The sequence below is a fragment of the Vidua chalybeata genome, chromosome 22, assembly GCF_026979565.1.
Source record: "Vidua chalybeata isolate OUT-0048 chromosome 22, bVidCha1 merged haplotype, whole genome shotgun sequence".
Taxonomy (NCBI): Eukaryota; Metazoa; Chordata; class Aves; order Passeriformes; family Viduidae; genus Vidua; species Vidua chalybeata.
In genome coordinates this window covers 7,416,810-7,434,816 of record NC_071551.1, presented here as the reverse complement: position 1 = coordinate 7,434,816, position 18,007 = coordinate 7,416,810, and the positions used below count along the sequence as shown (strand labels likewise).

General features: G+C 51.4%; 1 protein-coding gene across 1 annotated transcript; it reads left to right on the top strand.

The window, feature by feature from the left end:
- The first annotated feature begins 228 nt into the window (after window positions 1–228).
- ENO1 (enolase 1) lies at window positions 229–12,442 on the top strand. Its single transcript, XM_053963045.1, has 12 exons — window positions 229–317; window positions 3,596–3,689; window positions 4,976–5,071; window positions 7,276–7,334; window positions 7,964–8,033; window positions 8,220–8,353; window positions 8,502–8,724; window positions 10,251–10,448; window positions 10,683–10,884; window positions 11,028–11,136; window positions 11,535–11,593; window positions 11,976–12,442. Exons 2-12 carry the CDS (start codon window positions 3,605–3,607, stop codon window positions 12,043–12,045), a joined length of 1,305 nt encoding a protein of 434 aa, XP_053819020.1. The 5' UTR covers window positions 229–317; window positions 3,596–3,604; the 3' UTR covers window positions 12,046–12,442.
- The last annotated feature ends 5,565 nt before the right edge of the window (window positions 12,443–18,007 follow it).

Sequence of the window (18,007 nt, the reverse complement as noted above, 5' to 3'; positions counted from 1 at the left end):
CGCGCTCCGCTCCACATGGTCCCGCCCGCTCCCCCCGCCCGCATGCGCCGCGCCGGCCCCGCCCCCTCGCGCGGGGATTTTCCACGAGGCCGCGGCCGGGCCGCACGTAGCGCACGCACGCGAGCCCGCCGCTGGCGCGAGGCGGCCGCAGCCAATCGGGGCGCGGCGGGGGACGGCGCTGGCCAATGGGCGCGGCCGGGGGGCGGGCCCTGCGCGCGAGGGCGGCTATAGGCGGGCGGGCGCGGAGCTGTTGGGCCTCAGTCAGAGCCGGGGCGGCGACAGCGGTGCGGCTGCGGAGCGGGGCTGCCGGCACAGCGGTGAGTGCGGCGGCTCGCTCAGCGCCCCGCGGGCCCACAGGCCGCGGTTCCCTTCTCCGGGCAGCGGCCGCGGAGCCCCGCTCGTCCCCGTGGCAAAGGGCCGGGCCGAGGCTCGGTGGTCCCAGGGGGGCGCAGGCCGCTGTGTGCTCCTGCAGCACCGGCGGGGCGGGGAGGGCCTGCGGCGGCCTGAACCCCGGCAGTGTGCGGGGGTGGGGATTAAAAACGGGGGGGTACGGTGGGTCAAAGCGGGGGCAGAATCAGGGGGATACGGTGGGTCAAGGCATCCTCAAAGGCAGAGTTTAACCTCTTTTCTCTTAATCATTAACAGTCGCTCTCGGATTGCGTGTGGTGATTTGGACCTTCCCCTCTTTAGTGGATGTCCTTCAGCTTCCCATCTCAAATATTTAACGTTTGCTAGCGCTCCGTCTGTGCCTGAGGTGTCTTGGTGGGTGTTTAAGCGCTGGTTATCCCGAGGCAGCGTTGCTGGGGAGCAGCAGCTGGATGTGCAGGTGTGGATAAGGAGCTGCCTGTTAAGCATCTTGCCTCGTGCAGGGCTGCCAGAGAGGATCCTGGCCTTTCTCCTGCTCCGTTACTTGCCTGCTGAGTCACAGGGTAGGGCCATGGCTCTCTGAGCCCGGCAGGAAGTACTGAAGTTTGTCATCCAAACCCACAGGCTGAGCCAACGCAGTTTCAGGCCTCCATCTTACCAAACGCAGAGGGAGAAAGTGGTTGAACGTGTCTGTGGTTTGCTCCCTGCCAGGCATCCTTTAGAACCCGGTGGATCACGTTGTAGAGGTGGATTAATACCCCGTGGAGTGCAGAGGAGCAGGCTTGGAATGCGCACATTTGTCCAGTTTCAGGGAGTGCTTTGGCAGGGGAATTAATACGTTGGGATCTGATAGAGTGCACTCAAAGGTCTCAGCTTTTTTCAGAGCACTGGTGGTATGAGAGTTACGGTCATAAGGACCTTTAAGTGTCAAGAGAGGCTTCCACTGATAAATGTGGCAGGCCTGTGTAATAAGACACTCACTAGGGCAGTTATTTCTATGGCTAAACTTTAGTGTTGCTTTTTAAATCTCCATTCAGATGCTTGCAGTGCTCAGCCATAACCCTGTATTGATTTTAGAGAAGTTTGGCTGCAAGATAGCTCACAAGGACAGGTTTTGGTGGTAGGGTTGCCTATAAAAAAATGTTGGGAAATAATTTTCAATTGGAGTAATCTCCAGTTGAGAGTACTGCATTCCCTGTGCAGGGTCAGATGAGGAATAAGTGGTGATTTCTTAGACTTGAGCTGGTAGTGAAGAAGGTCCTCAGAGCTGGCAGGGGTTGTAGCTTACCCTTGGAGTAGGTGCTCCTGGGCAGGCCAGGCAAACTGGAGCGTGTGGCTTCCCCTGAAGGGAGACAGTGACCTTGTCAGCCGATTATGCTGCAAAAAAAGGTTTAAGGCAGCGTGCTCGTTAAATGCCACCGGGGTGTTTGCGTGTTTGGCAGAGGACAAAGGTCCTCTCTGCCTTCAGTCAGCATTTCTGTGGTTAAACCTGGGCACGCAAGGGCTGACCCTTGTGTTCTGGATGAGTTGACTGATTTGATTGAGGCAGAATACGTCGTGGTGAGCTAAACAGCATCAGTTTTACCCTATAGCTCAAAGGGAGGCTTGTTTCTTGAACACAGGAGTAGGGAGTTTGCAAAAGGAGCATCAAGGATTTCTGGGGTAATGCAGTGCTGTGAAATGCCTCTTTCTGCAGAGGAGGGAGGGACTTGTGGTCCTTTGTCGAGGATGGAGTAATGTCTGACCTGGCAGACATTCCCAGTGGAAGTTGTTGCAGTGTGTGTTCCTGAAGTGCCTCCTTCGTGAAGGTCAACAAACAGCTGTAGCACTGCACTGAGAGGTCCTGGAAACTGGCTGTGCTTTCAAAGAATGAGCCACCAAATTCTGTGGCAAAGCAAAAATCATTCTAAAAAATGAAAGTAAGGTTTAGCAGGTGATAAACTCTGAAAGCCCTTCTTGGATAAGTGGGCATTCTTCCTGTTAGCCATTGCTCAGTGCGTCTGCAGAGAGCTAAGTGTGGGTGGGACTGATAAGCAGAGCCTTGCAGGGATTTATTTCTAGCTTGTGTGTTCACTGATAGAAGCTGGGTAGTGGCAGCGTGAAGGTCAGCTTGAAGAAGCTGTCTTGTTTCATATTTTAGTCATATCATGTGTCAGTGTGGGGGTCTGACTGAAATCTTAGACAACATGCAGGGGCAGGACAGCTGGAAGGGACACGGGAAAGCCAAAAGGGGGAAAGCAAAGGTTGCCTGTGCTTTTGACCTGGGGAGGGCAGAGTTTGCTGTGGGGGAGGAACGAGTGTGTGCAGCTACCCCCTCACAGACCGTGAGCCAGCAGCAGCATTTCTAAGGTCATGGTTTTTAAACTTTGCAGTAACTGTGGAAGGATTCATGACCATTTCTGTAAACAGGGTTGCCACCCACATTGGCTTGCCAAAAAAACAGCTTCCAGATAGTTGTGCTTCTGAGGCTGAGCTTTTTTCTGTGCAGATGGGCTGGGTTTGGTGCCAGTCGATGGCTTACAGGCATGTGTATGACTTGATTTTTAAAATGTAGCTGGGCTTACATAAGAATTCCCTTACTGCAGTTTTCTGAAGTGGATAAATGTAAGAAGGGGAAAAAGGAAGTATTCAAAAGACTAGGGGGATGGTTTTTTTTTCCTTTTAAGATGAAAAGTTAAGAGGAAAAACTATTTGTGTAAATGCTCAACAGGGTGTAACTATCAATGCAAGTTTTTAATGAGAGCTGTGGCTGCTTCTCTTTCGTCATTGGTTCCGTTTGGCTCTGAGCAGCTGCTGTGCATACTAAGAGCACTCTGTGCATGCTGAGAGCTATTGCACTCTGGTCTCTTATCAAAAAGAACTCTTAACTGATAGCAGAGAGTTGCTGTTTTGGGAGCTCTTTGCTGCTCTGACATGGTGAGGTGATGTCCCTTTAGATTTGTCATCTGCTCCTGCTGCTCTGTCTAGTCTAGGGTCTGATACTGCAGTTCAGGTCATTTGGAAACATCAAGAGATTGTCCCTTGCACATAAGGAAGTGATTTTTTTTCTTTATAATAAAAGTCATGGGACACTGGAAGAGCTTGCCCAGAGAAGCTGTGGCTGCCCCATCCCTGAGAATGTTCCAGGCCAGGCTGGATGGGGCTCATGGCAGGGTGTGTGATGGATTGAGCTTTGTGGTTCCTTCCAGCCCAAACCATTCAATGACTAATTCTAAGCTCCTTTTTTCAGGTACTAAAGATGTCTATCACCAAGATCCATGCCCGTGAAATCTTTGACTCCCGTGGCAACCCCACTGTTGAGGTAGACCTCTACACCAACAAAGGTGAGTCCTCAGCTGCAGGTGTTTATCCCTGGCCTAGAGCTGACAGAACTCCAGGCAGGCAGAGTATACAACCTGTCCTGTTCTAGCAGTGGAAGTGTGCTGACGTCTTCCTCCACACATAAAACTTGTTAGAACTTGCTGTGAGTCTTGCAGAAAAAGCCTCTGCCTCATTCTGTTGGATGAGTTTGCTGAGCTCGAGTTCCTGGCCTGGGCAGTGCAGAGTTTTTTGGAGGGTGCTGCTTCTTACAGCCTAAACTGTGGGAGAGCTGTTCCAAACCTGCCCTCCTTCCCTTGCCCCAGCATAAACTGGGAAAGCTCCTGGAAACTCTGTTCTTGAGCAGCTGCTAATGGCCCTGGTTGTCAGTGCTCCCCACACTCTGTATGAGTACACTTGAAGTTTAATTCTTAATTTGTCTGCAGTGGCTTTCTGTAATGACAGAGTCTTCTGCTGCACAGTTGAACTTTGGGTAATGATTTCTCCTCTGCCTAAGTATTTGGGCATGACTAAAGAACTTGTCTAATTGGGCTTTCACATGTAGCATCTTATATTTTTAATTACTGTAGGACTTTCCCTTGGTTTGTTAGTTGTTCATCCCACATCTTGATAGGATCTGACAAAAGCATTGTGCAACCTCATACCAATGTGATTTGGTGGAATGAGCAAACACAATGGCTGTAAATACACTGACTAAAGAGCTGATCTTTCTGCCTCAAAAGATTAATGCAGTCATTTAATGAGACTGCCCCCACTAAGCTCTTTGATTTAGTGGGATAAGGGAAAGACTGGAGGCTGAAGTTGGCATCTTGAGCCCCAGAGCAGGCTCCAGAGTGCAGATTTGCTCCAAGATCAGCATCCTTGGCTGAAGGAATGGGCTGTCTGTTCTCAGAAGAGCTCAGAACTCCTGTGAACAAAATAGTTCTCTAATTGTCCCTTTTATGCCATATCCTAGAAGAATTTAAGAGCTTGCCTTGCCTGAGCTCAAAAGCAGATGCAGTGAATGAAGCAATCATTTTTGGAAGGGGAATGGATGCCTTCCTTAACTCTTGAAATGTAGAGGAGGATTCAGTTTGCTGTTGATCAGTGTGAGGGAGATGCTGATAAATCGGTGATGCTGTAAATGAGCAGAAAGCCCTTGTGGGATCACTGTGTGTGAGCAGAGGTGTGGTTTGGAGCCTCCCTCTCCCAGCTGCAGGGCTGGAGGTGTGTGGCAGGCTGGGATGGTGTGTGCCTGGGGGGTGTTTAGTGGGTTTGAGTGTGCCAAGGTGTTTTTTCCTGTTGTGAACAGGTCTGTTCAGAGCTGCTGTTCCCAGCGGTGCCTCAACTGGAATCTATGAGGCTCTGGAGCTCCGTGACAATGACAAGACACGCTACATGGGCAAAGGTAAAGCTGGGCCCTGTCACTGCTGGGCTCCTGTCCCACTGTCTGTGTTCTGCACAAGGCCTGGCAGCTGAGCAGGGCCAGAGGGGACAGACAGGGAGTGACAGCAGCACCTGGCAGGCGTGGGCTGTGAGCTGGCCAGAGGCAAGGCAGACGTGGCTGGTTTCCCTGGGCATGACCTGGAGGGTGACTGCCTGCAGCAGTGCAGCTGCCTGGTGCTGCAGGGCAGGGCACCTGCTCAGGTGGGTGTGTGGAGCTGGGCACACCCAGCCAGGTGACAATGTCTCTGGTACAATGTGTCCAGGTGTACTTTGTTACCCTGCTCCCCTTGCACTGTGTTGAAGCGTGGCAGAGTGCTTTACCAGTGTTGTAATGGCATCTAAACTGCCAGCTCCAAAAGCCTCAGTCATGCTGCAGTTAGTCACAAGGTCTTTTCATAGCCCTTACATCTGTCAGCTCTGAGACTGCAGACTCCTTAGATCCCAGCATGTTAAATCCTGACCCTGAGCTTTTATGCCAGCTCTGTCCCCTGTGAATGTGCAGCTCTGCACTGCTGGTCCTGGAAGGTGCCTCTATTTCAGACCCCACAATGGCTACAGCCACTCTGGCTTTTTGTCTGCCATTACAGGTAGCCAGGATACTTAAGTTTGTGTTAGTGGTGTAATATTTTACTTGTCTGGAGACTGGCTGTGCGTTCTGAATAGAACCTGAACCCAGCAGTCACCAGGCTGGCTTGGGAACAAGTATGGGTGAGAATGAATAGCTGCAAACAAGATGCCATTACCTCATAAACATCCCAGTAGTACTTCTGGTGATTATTCTGAGAGCTTGGACAGGCAGGGCTCCTTCTTAACTTGCTGCTCTAAAAGCATTGATGATGCCTCTGAAGTGTGAGCAATCATCTTGACTTCTGGCTGGAAGAGAGAATTATTTTCAAACTTTCCTGCCAGGCAGGTGAAAAGAAGCTGAAATATTTTTTGCCTATTAAGAAAGAACAATTAAAGTGGATAACTAAATTGAACTTGGAGAGCCTTGTCTTAGGAGATTCATGGCTGTTAATATCTTAACAGAGAATAAATGCCTGGATGACTGAATGTCCCAAAAAACCTGAGGCTCTTATGCTCTTTACCCAGGGCACTTCTTCCTGCAAAGAGTAAATGTGTATTTACCCCACTGTGCTAAATGTGTGTGCTTAGACCTCTTAAGTCTGATCCTATGGACAGTTCTTAATGGCATTTAATTAGACTGTAGTTAACAGGCTGTAGCTGAAGGGCTTTGTCAGCTGGGAAATAACACGAGTTATGAAAAAATAATAATCAAATTGGAAGAGTTGCAGATAGCTGTTAGGCCTTTTGTAATAGAGGTCTGCAGACTTAGACCATTTGGAAAAGCAATTAATATTGTTTAGGATGCAGTCAAATAGCATTCATCATTCTGAAGCTTGGGTTTTTGGAAGTCTTTAAACACTGCACAGTAAATAAGGTGATGCTATGGCAGAGTTACAAAATAGTGTCAGGTAGTGAAGTGCCTGAGCTGTTGCATGTGTAACTTCTGGGGAAACCTTTTCCCTCCCCTTACCCCTGGATTCTCCGAGTTGGTAGGAGAGCCCATCCTAAAACCTTCCCTAAAAGCTGTGGTTCAGGCCCTTGAGGTTTGGGCTGGCAGTGGTGATGGCAGAGTTACAGAGACCTGGGTGGAGAGCCCACACAGGGCCTTGCACAGCTTCCTCTGCTCTTTGAGCCCTTTGTCTCTAGTCCACTGCTCAGTGCCAGGCTCCTGCTGCCTGTTTGTGTCCTCTGCTGCATTCCTCTGGGGTTGGCTGGGAGTTGTCACCTGTGCCTTGACTGGGGTGTCCGTTTCGCTTCTGCCAGGTGTCTCCAGAGCTGTTAAATATGTTAACGAGTTCCTGGCCACGGCCCTGTGCACACAGGTAATGGATGTGCTCCCAGTGCAGCCCTGGCACTCGGATGAGTCTCTCCAGTGCATGGCCTGGCAGACTAACCTGGCATTCCTGGACAAGTCCTAGCCAACGCCTCCTTCATGTGCCTCCCAGTCTAGCCAGGGCCTTTCAAGTGTTCACACCTGGCCAGAAGCTCAGCTTGGGCTGGGGTAGCATGAGGTGGTTTTCCTGGATGTTCCTGAGTTCCCCTACTAATCCCTGCATAACCTGTGTGTTGACCAGTGTCTGATTTGCTTGTTCCTTCCAGGTGTCTCAAAAGCTGTTGAGCACGTCAATAAAACGATTGCACCTGCACTGATTAGCAAGGTAGGAGCAATCTGTCTTCTCTTAACATCTCCCACAGCCAGGCAGTGTCCAAACCATCCTCTGGTGGGGTGTCACCTGGGGGGTGTCAGCCTGTGTGTTGGAGTGCATGTGAACAAACTGACCACAGCAATGGTTTTACTTAATTTACTTAATGAGTGCACATCTAACACGTAATGAAACCTTCTCCAGCAGCCTGGTGTTGTAGTGTGCAGAAACACTTCAGCCCCTGGGAGCTGCAGTGGTGCAGCTAGGATACAAGCTGATTTATGCTTCAAAGAGTGGCTGAATGATGAGGAGGAGCTAGGTTTTATCCAAGCAGCATAATTTGAAGGGAAGATCTAGAAAAGTCTGCTTGAATGAGACTCCTTTGTGCTTTGTGGGCACCAAGCCTGGCCTACAAAGGCTGATGCAGACCTAAGTGATAGTGGGTAAAGCGATGGCACATCCAGCTCAGCTGTCAGCCCTGGCCTGCTGCTGTGTGATAGTGACAGGAATTGGTCTGGTCAGCTCTTGGTAGCTGCCCTTGAGCAAGTGTTGGTGCCTGCCAGGGGTGTCAGTGCTCTGGTGGCTAGGTGAGGGTTTGTGTGCCTGTGCTTGGTGTCAAACTGTTTGTTTGCTTCCCTCTGCAGAATGTGAACGTTGTGGAACAAGAAAAGATTGACAAGCTGATGCTGGAAATGGATGGGACAGAGAACAAATGTGAGTGGGCTTTGTGTTGCACTGAGGGGTGAAAAGATAAAGATGGGTCAGTAGAATTCTATTTACCAGAACCAATAGCCAGTGTATGGCCATGTGCTGTGCACTGCCACAATTCCAACCACGGGCTGGTATTGCCGAGTCTCTTTTTATAACGACACTTCTCTAATCAATTTCTTCCCATTTCAGCCAAATTTGGTGCTAATGCCATCCTGGGTGTGTCTCTGGCTGTGTGCAAAGCCGGTGCTGCTGAGAAGGGTGTTCCCCTGTACCGGCACATCGCTGACCTTGCTGGAAATCCAGAAGTCATTCTCCCAGTTCCCGTAAGTCCCTGGGTGGGGCAGGCTAGGCCTTGGTTTGACTTTAGCCTGGTGCTCTTGGATCAAGCTTTAGAGTACGAGGAGTGTGACTGTAAGGGCTGTTACCACGTCCCCTGACATGTTCCAACCTGGCTTTTCCTGGTTCATTCAGGCTTTCAATGTGATCAACGGGGGCTCCCACGCTGGCAACAAGCTGGCCATGCAGGAGTTCATGATCCTGCCCGTGGGGGCAGAGAGCTTCAAGGACGCCATGCGTGTCGGGGCAGAGGTCTACCACAACCTCAAGAACGTCATCAAGGAGAAGTATGGCAAGGATGCCACCAACGTGGGGGATGAGGGTGGCTTTGCCCCCAACATCCTGGAAAACAAAGAAGGTGAGAATGAGCCAAGTGTGGGAGGAGATGTAACTGACAGCTGGGGAATGAGCTGATAGCCTGCCCAATATAATGACAAGCAGGATCAATAGGATCAAAGGTGTAGAACTTCCTGCTTTGTCTTTACTCTGTGTCTTACCTTGGCAGACATCCTAAGATGCTCTACTGATGTGGTCGGGTATTCCCTTGGACATCAGTTTATGCAGTTGGACAGGATGCTTTTTACTTCAGTGCCTCATTACTCTCCTTCCTGTAGCAGCTTAAGGGAACCTTGTGCCCTTCCAGTTGAAAAGTGATGTGGGAACTTCTGTGCACTGCAGGTGTTCCAGAAGTCAACAGAGATCAGTGGAGTTGTTTTTCTGCAGACAAAGAGGGAAAACAGCTTGTGCTCTGCCTGGTTGTGTGTGGGAGGGCACGAAGGCTTGCCTGGGAAGCTGAGGCAGTTGCTGCTTCCATGGCCAAACAGTTCTGTTCAGGAACCTGTGGGAGAGGCAATTTGCCTGTGGGAAGCAAAATATCTGTTCCTACAAAAACTGTACCAGAGGAGCTTTCTCTGCCTCTCCTGAAATGGAGCTGCTCACAAGGCAGTAGGAGAGGAGCTCAGCCCAGTTGCTTTTTGCTTTACAGCTGTTGGTTATGTTACTGTGGAGGGGACTGGTGACCTGTACTGCCTTTTTTGAAGATACTGAGACAGCACCAGCAGTTGTGTCATTTCTGAGTCCCAGTGTCACATGCAGCTTTGCTGGGTCTGTACCCTTGCAGACATCAGTGAAGATGACCTTGAATGACAATTACATTCCAAGGAATTTTTGTTGCTGGCAGCAGCTGCTTTTGCAGTTTGTGCTACATTAGCATCTTACAAAACACAACCAAACCCACACAAAAAGATCCCAAACAACAAAAGAAAACACTTTATCTGAGCTTCCTGCTGCAAACAGAGCCCAGCTGATCCCTGCTGCTCCCCTGCAACTCAGGGTCACTGGGACTCTGACAAATAGTAGCACACTGGGCAGTATCCAGAGACTTCTGCTGAGTGGTTCTGTCCCCTCTTGTGCAGGTAAATGTGCACGTGGAGAACAGGTAGATGCCAAGAGGGGTCTCGTCCTGGAGGCAGGCTCTGTCTCCCTGCTGCCAGGGTTTGGATGCTCACCACTTCCATGGTGAACACCTGCTCTGGAGCTAAAAGGGATTAGAGTGCAGGCACTGCTTCCTGCCCACATGCATAAAGTTGAAAGAGGATGTGGTATCATCTAGTATTAAGCTTTCTGGGCTGACATGTAGTCCTGCCTGAAGAGATTAGGAATCCCATAATGGTGTCTCAAGGGTATTACAAGCTAAAAGCAGCATTAAAGTAATATCTTGTTCCAGTCAGTTCAGAAGTGGGAGAATTTTAAGAACCTTTTCCTTTGGGCTTTCTGAAGGGGTAAGGGAGCTCCTTTGCCAAGTGAGCGTGCTGCTGTTGGGCAGTGAGGGGCTTTGGGGTTAGGATGCCTGCAGGCACTCAGGAGCCCCTGTGTGTGTTGCAGCTCTGGAGCTGCTGAAGACGGCCATCGCCAAGGCTGGCTACACTGACAAGGTGGTCATTGGCATGGACGTGGCTGCCTCGGAGTTCTACCGCGACGGCAAGTACGACCTGGACTTCAAATCCCCTGATGATCCCAGCAGATACATCTCTCCTGACCAGCTGGCCGACCTGTACAAGGGCTTTGTCAAGAACTACCCTGGTAAGTAGCTCATCAGTGAGAAACACAGTAGTAGTGGTGAATCAGGGTTGATTGCTGAAGGAGGGAGTTGGTGTGCAGCCCCTCTTACAGGAGAGCTTGAGAGCTCCTGCTTTACTCAGCCTCTCGGGGTCTCGGGAATGTTCTGGGAAGTGGGTAGCACTTGTCTGCAGCACTTTGGTACCAAAGCAGACCTTAGTGCTGGCAGCATCCTAAAGCTGCTGTGTCCCTCCACAGTGGTGTCCATTGAAGACCCCTTTGACCAGGATGACTGGGGTGCCTGGAAGAAGTTCACTGGCAGCGTCAACATCCAGGTGGTTGGTGATGATCTGACTGTGACCAACCCAAAGAGAATTGCCAAGGCTGTGGAGGAGAAGGCCTGCAACTGCCTCCTCCTCAAGGTCAACCAGATTGGCTCCGTGACAGAGTCCCTGCAGGCGTAAGTTCTGCCCTCTGGGCCAGGCCAGGGTGGGGAGGTGGATGTACAGAGCAGAGTCCTGTGCTGCTCCTTGGCAGTGCCACTGGAGCAAAGGCTGCTGGGCACAGGGCATGGTGTGAGCTGCTTCTCTTCATCTCTTGCAGCTGCAAGCTGGCCCAGTCCAACGGCTGGGGTGTGATGGTGAGCCACCGCTCTGGAGAGACAGAAGACACCTTCATTGCTGACCTGGTAGTGGGTCTCTGCACTGGCCAGGTTGGTATCTGCAGCTGCTGCAGTTTGGCTGTTTGCTTCATGGGATCATTTGGGGGTGAAGCCAAAGCCATGGTGCACTGCACTGCCTCCAGGGGTGCAGATTTGCTGTGTCTGTTTGCAGGGAGGTGATTTGTTAATGGACTGTGATAAGGGAACACTTTATCTTTTGCAAACTCGCCTTTAACCAGCAATGTCAAAGGTCTTGGCTCCAGTGGCTGTACTGGGGTTTCCTGGTCCTGCAGCTGACAGCAAATGCACAACCTCTATTGCTCCCGAGACCTGTTGTGTTTGCATGTCTGAGCCTGATGCCCAAGCAGAGCTTGTGGTGATGCTCATCACTCTGAGCAAGTTTTGTGTTGGCACTTCGAGTTCTTCACTAACTTTGTGATTTCCCTCAGATCAAAACCGGTGCCCCGTGCCGATCCGAGCGTCTGGCCAAGTACAACCAGCTGCTGAGGTGAGCCTGGGGCTGGGAAAGGGCTGCTCTGGGGCACAGCTCGGGCTTTGCCCCTCAGAAACTGCTGCAGTGCAGCGCATGGCAGAGGTGCTTGTGGGTGCAGGTGGCTGCTGGGTGGGTGAGAACAGGATCACACCATGTGATGCTGCACTGTGACACTCCTCTGTGCATGAGGCTGTTCTCTTGGCAGGCATCTCAAACGTTTGGGTGGAGTTGTGTCAGATGTGTGGCACTGCCCCACTGTGCAGGGGCTTGGTGGGAGCTGCCTTGTCAGTGTAGGGCCCCCAGGACCAGGTGGGCCAGGTGTTTCAGTGTGAAGCCTGTGCTAGTGCAGGGGTTCTCTGCTGGCTGCTGACACCCAGTGCTCTCTGTCCTTCATCAGAATTGAGGAGGAGCTCGGCAGCAAGGCTCGCTTTGCTGGGAGGAACTTCAGGAACCCTCGTGTCAACTAAGCGTGGAAGAGTCCCCTCTGTTCTGGTTCAGCACTAGATTATTTTGACTTAGATCACCATTACCTGTACTAGAAAGATAAGGGCAGCTGAAGGAAAAGACCAGTCTGCAGGTCCTCATCCTCTAGATGATCCCTTCACCCAGTGTTTTCACCAACTCTGGTCTGTTAATTGTAATGCTCTGCTGCTTCTGTAGAACAGTCCCTGGGGGTGTTCTGTGTATTTAACACCCTCGGGGGTCATGACATTGTGATTCTGGGCATAAACACTTTAGTTCCCTTCTCTGCCTGTCTCATCTTCAACGTTTGGAGCCGTGTGATTTGCAGTGCAGCAAGAGGTACCTGCAGACAGAGACAGTAGTGTTTTTACATGTGGTAAATAAAAGCATCAAACAACCCAACCATGTGTGTGGCTTGGAAGTATTTGGAGGCGTCTGGGGAGCAGGGATTCCCCCCTTTTCATCATGGAGTCATGGAATGGTTTCTGTTGAAGGGACCCTAAGGCTCATCAGAGTTTTTGGGGTGTCTCTGTCCCCAGAGTGGTTCTGTTACTGTGTGGGTACTGTCACAGGCAGCTGAGTTGTGACCTCAGTCCATTCCCAGACAGGAAAAAACAAATTATGACACAACCGAGCGAGAGGATGTCTAAGGCAGTTCTTGCTGCCTTTTTTTTTTCCGCGGTGGCAGGTTAGTAAGAGCGTAATTAATTCCCGATTCTGTTAATGACTCTTGCCGCTGCCCTGGCGCCGGGCTGTGCCCAGCACTGCCCCCCGGTGGGCGCGCCGGGCATTGCAGCGCACTGGCACAAACGCGTTCTGTGTCCTTGAACGTCGCGGTACAGCCAGCGCTGCTGCAGGGCACGTGTCACCCCGCCGGGGAGAATATCCTCCCTTCTGGGGTGGGAATAACAAGGAAACAACCTTCCCTGGGCACCTGGCAGCTCTGTTTCCTTAGGAGGTTTATCTCCTTTGTCAGGCTGCTCTTAAGAAGAGCTTTGCTATAAATACCAAATTTACCAGCCCCAGCTCAGCACCGGGCCAGGGCCTCCTCTCTCCCACATTTGTCCTTTCCCCAGGCCTTGCTCTGAGCTGTTTGCACTCCGTGGCAGATTTGAAGCCCACTGCACTTTTCACACTTAGCTGATCTCTGAATTAGACCTGTTAAATGAATAAACCAGCTAATTACACACAAATCCTATCAAGGGATTTTTCTTCTCTCAAAGAGGCAGCTTCTAATATCTGCAGAATGGTTTAGGAAGCCTTTTAGCAGAGCTGTGTTCAGGAGCACGAGTAGGGCTGTTCCTCACCTGGCAAGTGAAGTCCAAATGCTCAACCCCTTACCTGGGCCTCTATTTCCACCTGGTGGTTTTCTTTTAATAAGCATCAGGAAGCAAAAGGAGCTGGAAAATCAGGTCACTGGTTGCCATAAATCGCTCAAACCCCGAAGGGCAGTGAGGCTGTGATGAAATGAGTGACAGGAGCAGGGCCTGGCACCTGGGCTGCTGTGCTTGTGTGCAGCCACATCATTGTGGGGGAAAGCCAGGCTGGAATCCTGCTCTGCTCAGAGGAAGAGCTCAGTCCCAGCTCTGACAAAAGCCCCTTCCACGTGTGCTGGTTAACACTGCGGGCATGAATTCATTATCGTTCACACCTTGTCAGAGCAAGGTGGAGAGAACAGTTACAGGTCAATTACCAGGTGTGCTGTGCCTTAAAATAACCAGGAAATGGCAGGGTTGGAACATTGCTTGGGCTGTGCAGCCCAAAGCTGGAGTCAGCTGCCATTGAACCGTGTGTTCCTCCCTGCACTGCGAATCAATCCTGCCGTGTCAGATGCTGTGCTCACCTGTCCCATCAAACCCCTCACAGAAAGCTTTCAAGTTCAATCTCTGAGAGTATTTGGGCCAGATCAGCGAGGTGCTTCCAGCTGCAGCAGATTCAGGCTCTCCCTAATGAGGCTGCAGCGTTGAAAGGAGTCACTTGCAAAGGAAGAAAAGAGCCCCGAGTGGGGAAGTGCTGGAACGTGGGGCTGGGGTTTGTAGATAAGAATTTTAAGCGTGTTAGAGAAAAGTGAATGATTGGTAACGCTGTGTGTGTTTGGAGTGAGGGGAACAAGATTTGATTGCTGAAAATCAAGACCTAAACCTGAAGAGCTGGAGAGGGGGGGAGCTGTGTCTGCTCCTTAATCAGGGCTCAGCTCCTGCTGCTCAGCTCCTCACCTTTCCCTGCTGTCCCCATGGAGTTGGACTCGAAAGGCTGTGCTTTATAACAGAGAGGAAATGTGGCACAGCCAGTGGCTTTATTACTGCAATAATTTGCAGGGATGGCACTCCTTGGAGCAGAGGAGGCATCAGCTTAGCAAACACGAGCTGGGAGGCTGCTCTGAGAATAGCAGCCAGGCTTAAAAGCAGAGCTGTGGTGACTGATGGGCGAGGGGAGAGGCAGGAGGTGCTCTGGGAGCTGTTTGGGAACAGGATTTATAATGGGGTGATGCAAAGGAGTGCAGTGGGAAAGCTCTCCCATTACCCCTGGCTGTTTCTAGGTGTGTAGGGCTGGCTTTTCTGCCTTTTAGCCCAGCCTGCTCTTAGCACTGACTTCTCGTGTTGGTTTTGAGGCCTGGCACAGGCCCTGTCCCAAAGAGTTTGCCCTGGACAGGACGGAATGTTGCCATCCCTCAGTGATCTTGAGAAACCAGATGATTCAACATTTGGCTTTCCTGCCAGCCATCAGCCCCTGGTGGGAGTGAGGACATCACTCCTGACCATCCCTCAGCAGCTGGGGCTGAGCTGGGACACCGAGGGTGGCCGTGCCACGGGGACAGGGCTCAGAGCCAGCCCTGCCTGCCCCCAGCAGCTCTGGGGCTGTGGCAGCACTGGAGGAGCCGTGCCAGGCACCAGCTCAGGCCCAGCACTCCCTTGGAAAGCTTTCACTGCTGTGCATTTGTGTTGCAGGGTGAAATGATTTCCCTGCAGATAGAGCTGTGGGTGGGTGTGAGAACGCAGGAGCCTGGCTCCTCTGAGCAGGTGGGAATGTGACCTCTCCCTGCAGCTGCCACCAGGGTGGAGCTGGGGCTGGCCCAGCCTGGGGAGCCCCGCCCTGGTCCCTTCTGCAGGGAGAGGGACCCAGGGGGACCCAGGTGCCATCAGATGTGGTGCACTGTGCACGCACCTTGTGCTCCATGGATAGACACTCGGAGAGGGGACGTGCAGGGTGTGGAGAAGGGGAACAAGGAGAAGAAATAAAGCCAAACCAGCTGCAGACCTCAGTTCTGCTAGGAAAGCCTGGAGGTAAAAAAAGACGGAGGAAAAAACCCCACAAAAAAACAAGGAAGAGAACTGAGGAATGGAGGAAGAAAAGGGGTTGAATAAAGAACTCAGATGATAAAAATGACACATACAAAATAAACTATGAGGAAGAAAACAATCACAATGCCCAGGTGACTTCCTTGAGCCACACTTGAAGTGTGTGGTGAAATCTCAGGCCTGAAGCACGAGGCACAGGCGCAGCTCTGTCTGGAACCACACACATTTAATCATCCAGGTGCCACTTACAGGCTTAAGTTACAGGAGAGAGGAGGAATACGGGCTAATTCTGCAAAATAAACCCCTTGGACAAAGGCCAGGCAAGCTGACACCGTGCTGACAGCAGCGTCTGCAGGAGCATCCCGGGGTCAGTGTCCCCCTGCCGATGGGGCTGGCAGCAGCCACGGGGCCAGCGGGGGCCTGGGGGTGCCTGTGGCAGCCACGGGGGTAGGGTTCCCTTGGAAAACGAGCCAGGGAAGCACCTGGCCTGGAGCAGTCCCAGAGCAGGCTACGTGCTCCCAGGGAGCTCCAAAGGGCAGCTGTCTGCAGCTCTGAGCCTGTCCCCAGCCCCACACAGGAGCGGTGGGTGGCTCTGGCCAGGCAGACAGGTCTCTGTGGTGCTGAGCAAACCCTCCCAGGCTCCTGCCCAGCTGCTCGGGGTGAAGGGTGTGAACATCCAGGCTGGGCAGTGAGAGAGGCCCCGCCGGGAGCCGCAGGTGTGAGCCCTGAGCACCCAGACCTCGGCTCTGCTGTGTCATTTCCCTGCTGCTCACTTGTCTCACCTGTCCCCAGGGATGGGTGACACTTCCCAGGGCGCTGGGGAGGATTCCTCAGTCGGTTTTGTGCAGTGCTTTGAAGATAACAAGTGCTGAGGGGGAAAAAGAGATGGTGCTTGAAATGGAAATGTTCCCATTGCCGAGGCTCTGTTTTCTCTCCCTTCAGAAAAGTCCATTCAGAGGTGCCATCAAAGGCAGCAGTGTTGCAACAGCAGGAAAAGAGCAGCTACAAGGGGGAGGTGGGAGCCAGGCACCTCCTCCTGGAGGAGCAATTTGCAGTGGGAAGGACAAAAATGCAAATCTGAAATCAATCCATCTCTCCCTTGACTGCTTTGGTCATTTATAACAGCTCAAAGGGAAGTCGGTCACTTAGGACAAGAAGGGAAGCTTGTAAATGCATTTACTGCTTCCTGCACTGGAGGAGCAGTGTGCATTTACAGTGGGGTGCAGAAAGTGCCCAGCTGGGGAGTCCCACCTTAGCAGGAGAGGGAGGCTCAGCAGTGCCAGAGCAAACCTGTGAACAACCAGAAAGCAGCAGGCCAGCCCTGGCAAGCAGCCCCTGTTTTGGGCTCCTCTTCCCTCCCCTGGATATCAGATTCAGCTGTTTGACATCTGCTTCTATTGTGAGGGCTCAGTCGATAATTGATTATGAGCAATCAATTGATATTAACTGTAAGGAATGTAGAAGTGAGCCAGCTCTGTGCTGTGCTTGTGGCTGACAGTGCATTCCCTTTAGCAGAGTCCAGGAGTTTAGAAGACACTGAAATTGCCCCTCTTTGAGCTGTGTGAGGTCCCCACTGCATCTGCACAAGGCACCTTGTCCTTGTCCCTGTGCATGGCCTGGTGGAAAACTGCTTTGCTGTTGGAAAGGAGATGGAGAAGCCTCGAGATTTGGTGTGTGTGGCCATCGAGCTGGATGTGAACGTGCCCCTGTGCTTGTGTGAGTGAATGTGCATGAGCTCAGTGCCCAGTGGCTGCTCAGACACGAGCCTGGGAGCCTTGAGGGTGAAAAGGCACCAAAAAAACACAACAAAAACTCACCCCAAATCCTCCGGTGCTCGGATCCCTTTTCCATCTCCCTGCTTCAAAGGGCTGCTGCCAGTTTGTGATGTTGGTACAACCCAGCAGCTGGTTGGGGTTGAAAGCAAGTTAGTTCTATTTAATTTGTTTAGCAGGTTTCAGCTGGAATGTAAATCCCAGAATGGGTTCCTGTGCCTGTCCCTAGGTGCAGGCAGGATCCAGAGCTGAGCATCAAGGGGTGATGCAATTAATCCCACTCCTGAGGAAAGACTCATTAGTCATTTGCAGCTTCAGCACTGGTGCCTTTCAAGGTGCACAAATCTCTCGTTAGACACGTTTCATGTTCTGCAGATGCCATTTTGTCCCTTCTCCACATGCACTGGAACATGCCCAAGTTTACAGAAATGAGAGGAACGATTGTTAGGGCTGAAATTTTTTTGTTCCCTTTCAATGGGATTTTTTTTCCCTTTGCACGGCGCACATCCTGGGCTTTGATAAATGAGTCTCACCAGACACTGTGGTAAGCCAACCTCTGCTAATATTCATTATGCAGAACCCACTAGGAAATGGTCTGAGTCAGGGAAATTGAAAACCTTTAAAAGATAAAAAGGTTTTAAATTTTTTTTTAATTTAATGAGGAAACTAATTTATAACATTTTACATTTCTGGGATTTAAAATATTCAAAATATTAAACCCAGAAATTTCGTGGTTGTATGTGCTGTGTGTTAGAAACCTGCGAATGGTCACACAGGAAATAGAGCTCTTCCCCCCAAATTCCTGAGGTATCTGGGAGGTGTGTCGGGACACGGTTTGGTGGTGCACTGGGCAGGGTTAATGGTTGGACTGGGTGATGTCAGAGGGCTTTTCCACC

Excerpts from the sequence above, each read along its gene's own strand:
- ENO1 (XM_053963045.1), top strand. The coding sequence starts at position 3,605 with ATGTCTATCACCAAGATCCATGCCCGTGAAATCTTTGACTCCCGTGGC. Across the intron at positions 10,449-10,682 it reads CTTTGTCAAGAACTACCCTG|TGGTGTCCATTGAAGACCCC; the intron begins GTAAGTAGCTCA and ends GTCCCTCCACAG. Across the intron at positions 11,137-11,534 it reads TGGGTCTCTGCACTGGCCAG|ATCAAAACCGGTGCCCCGTG; the intron begins GTTGGTATCTGC and ends GATTTCCCTCAG.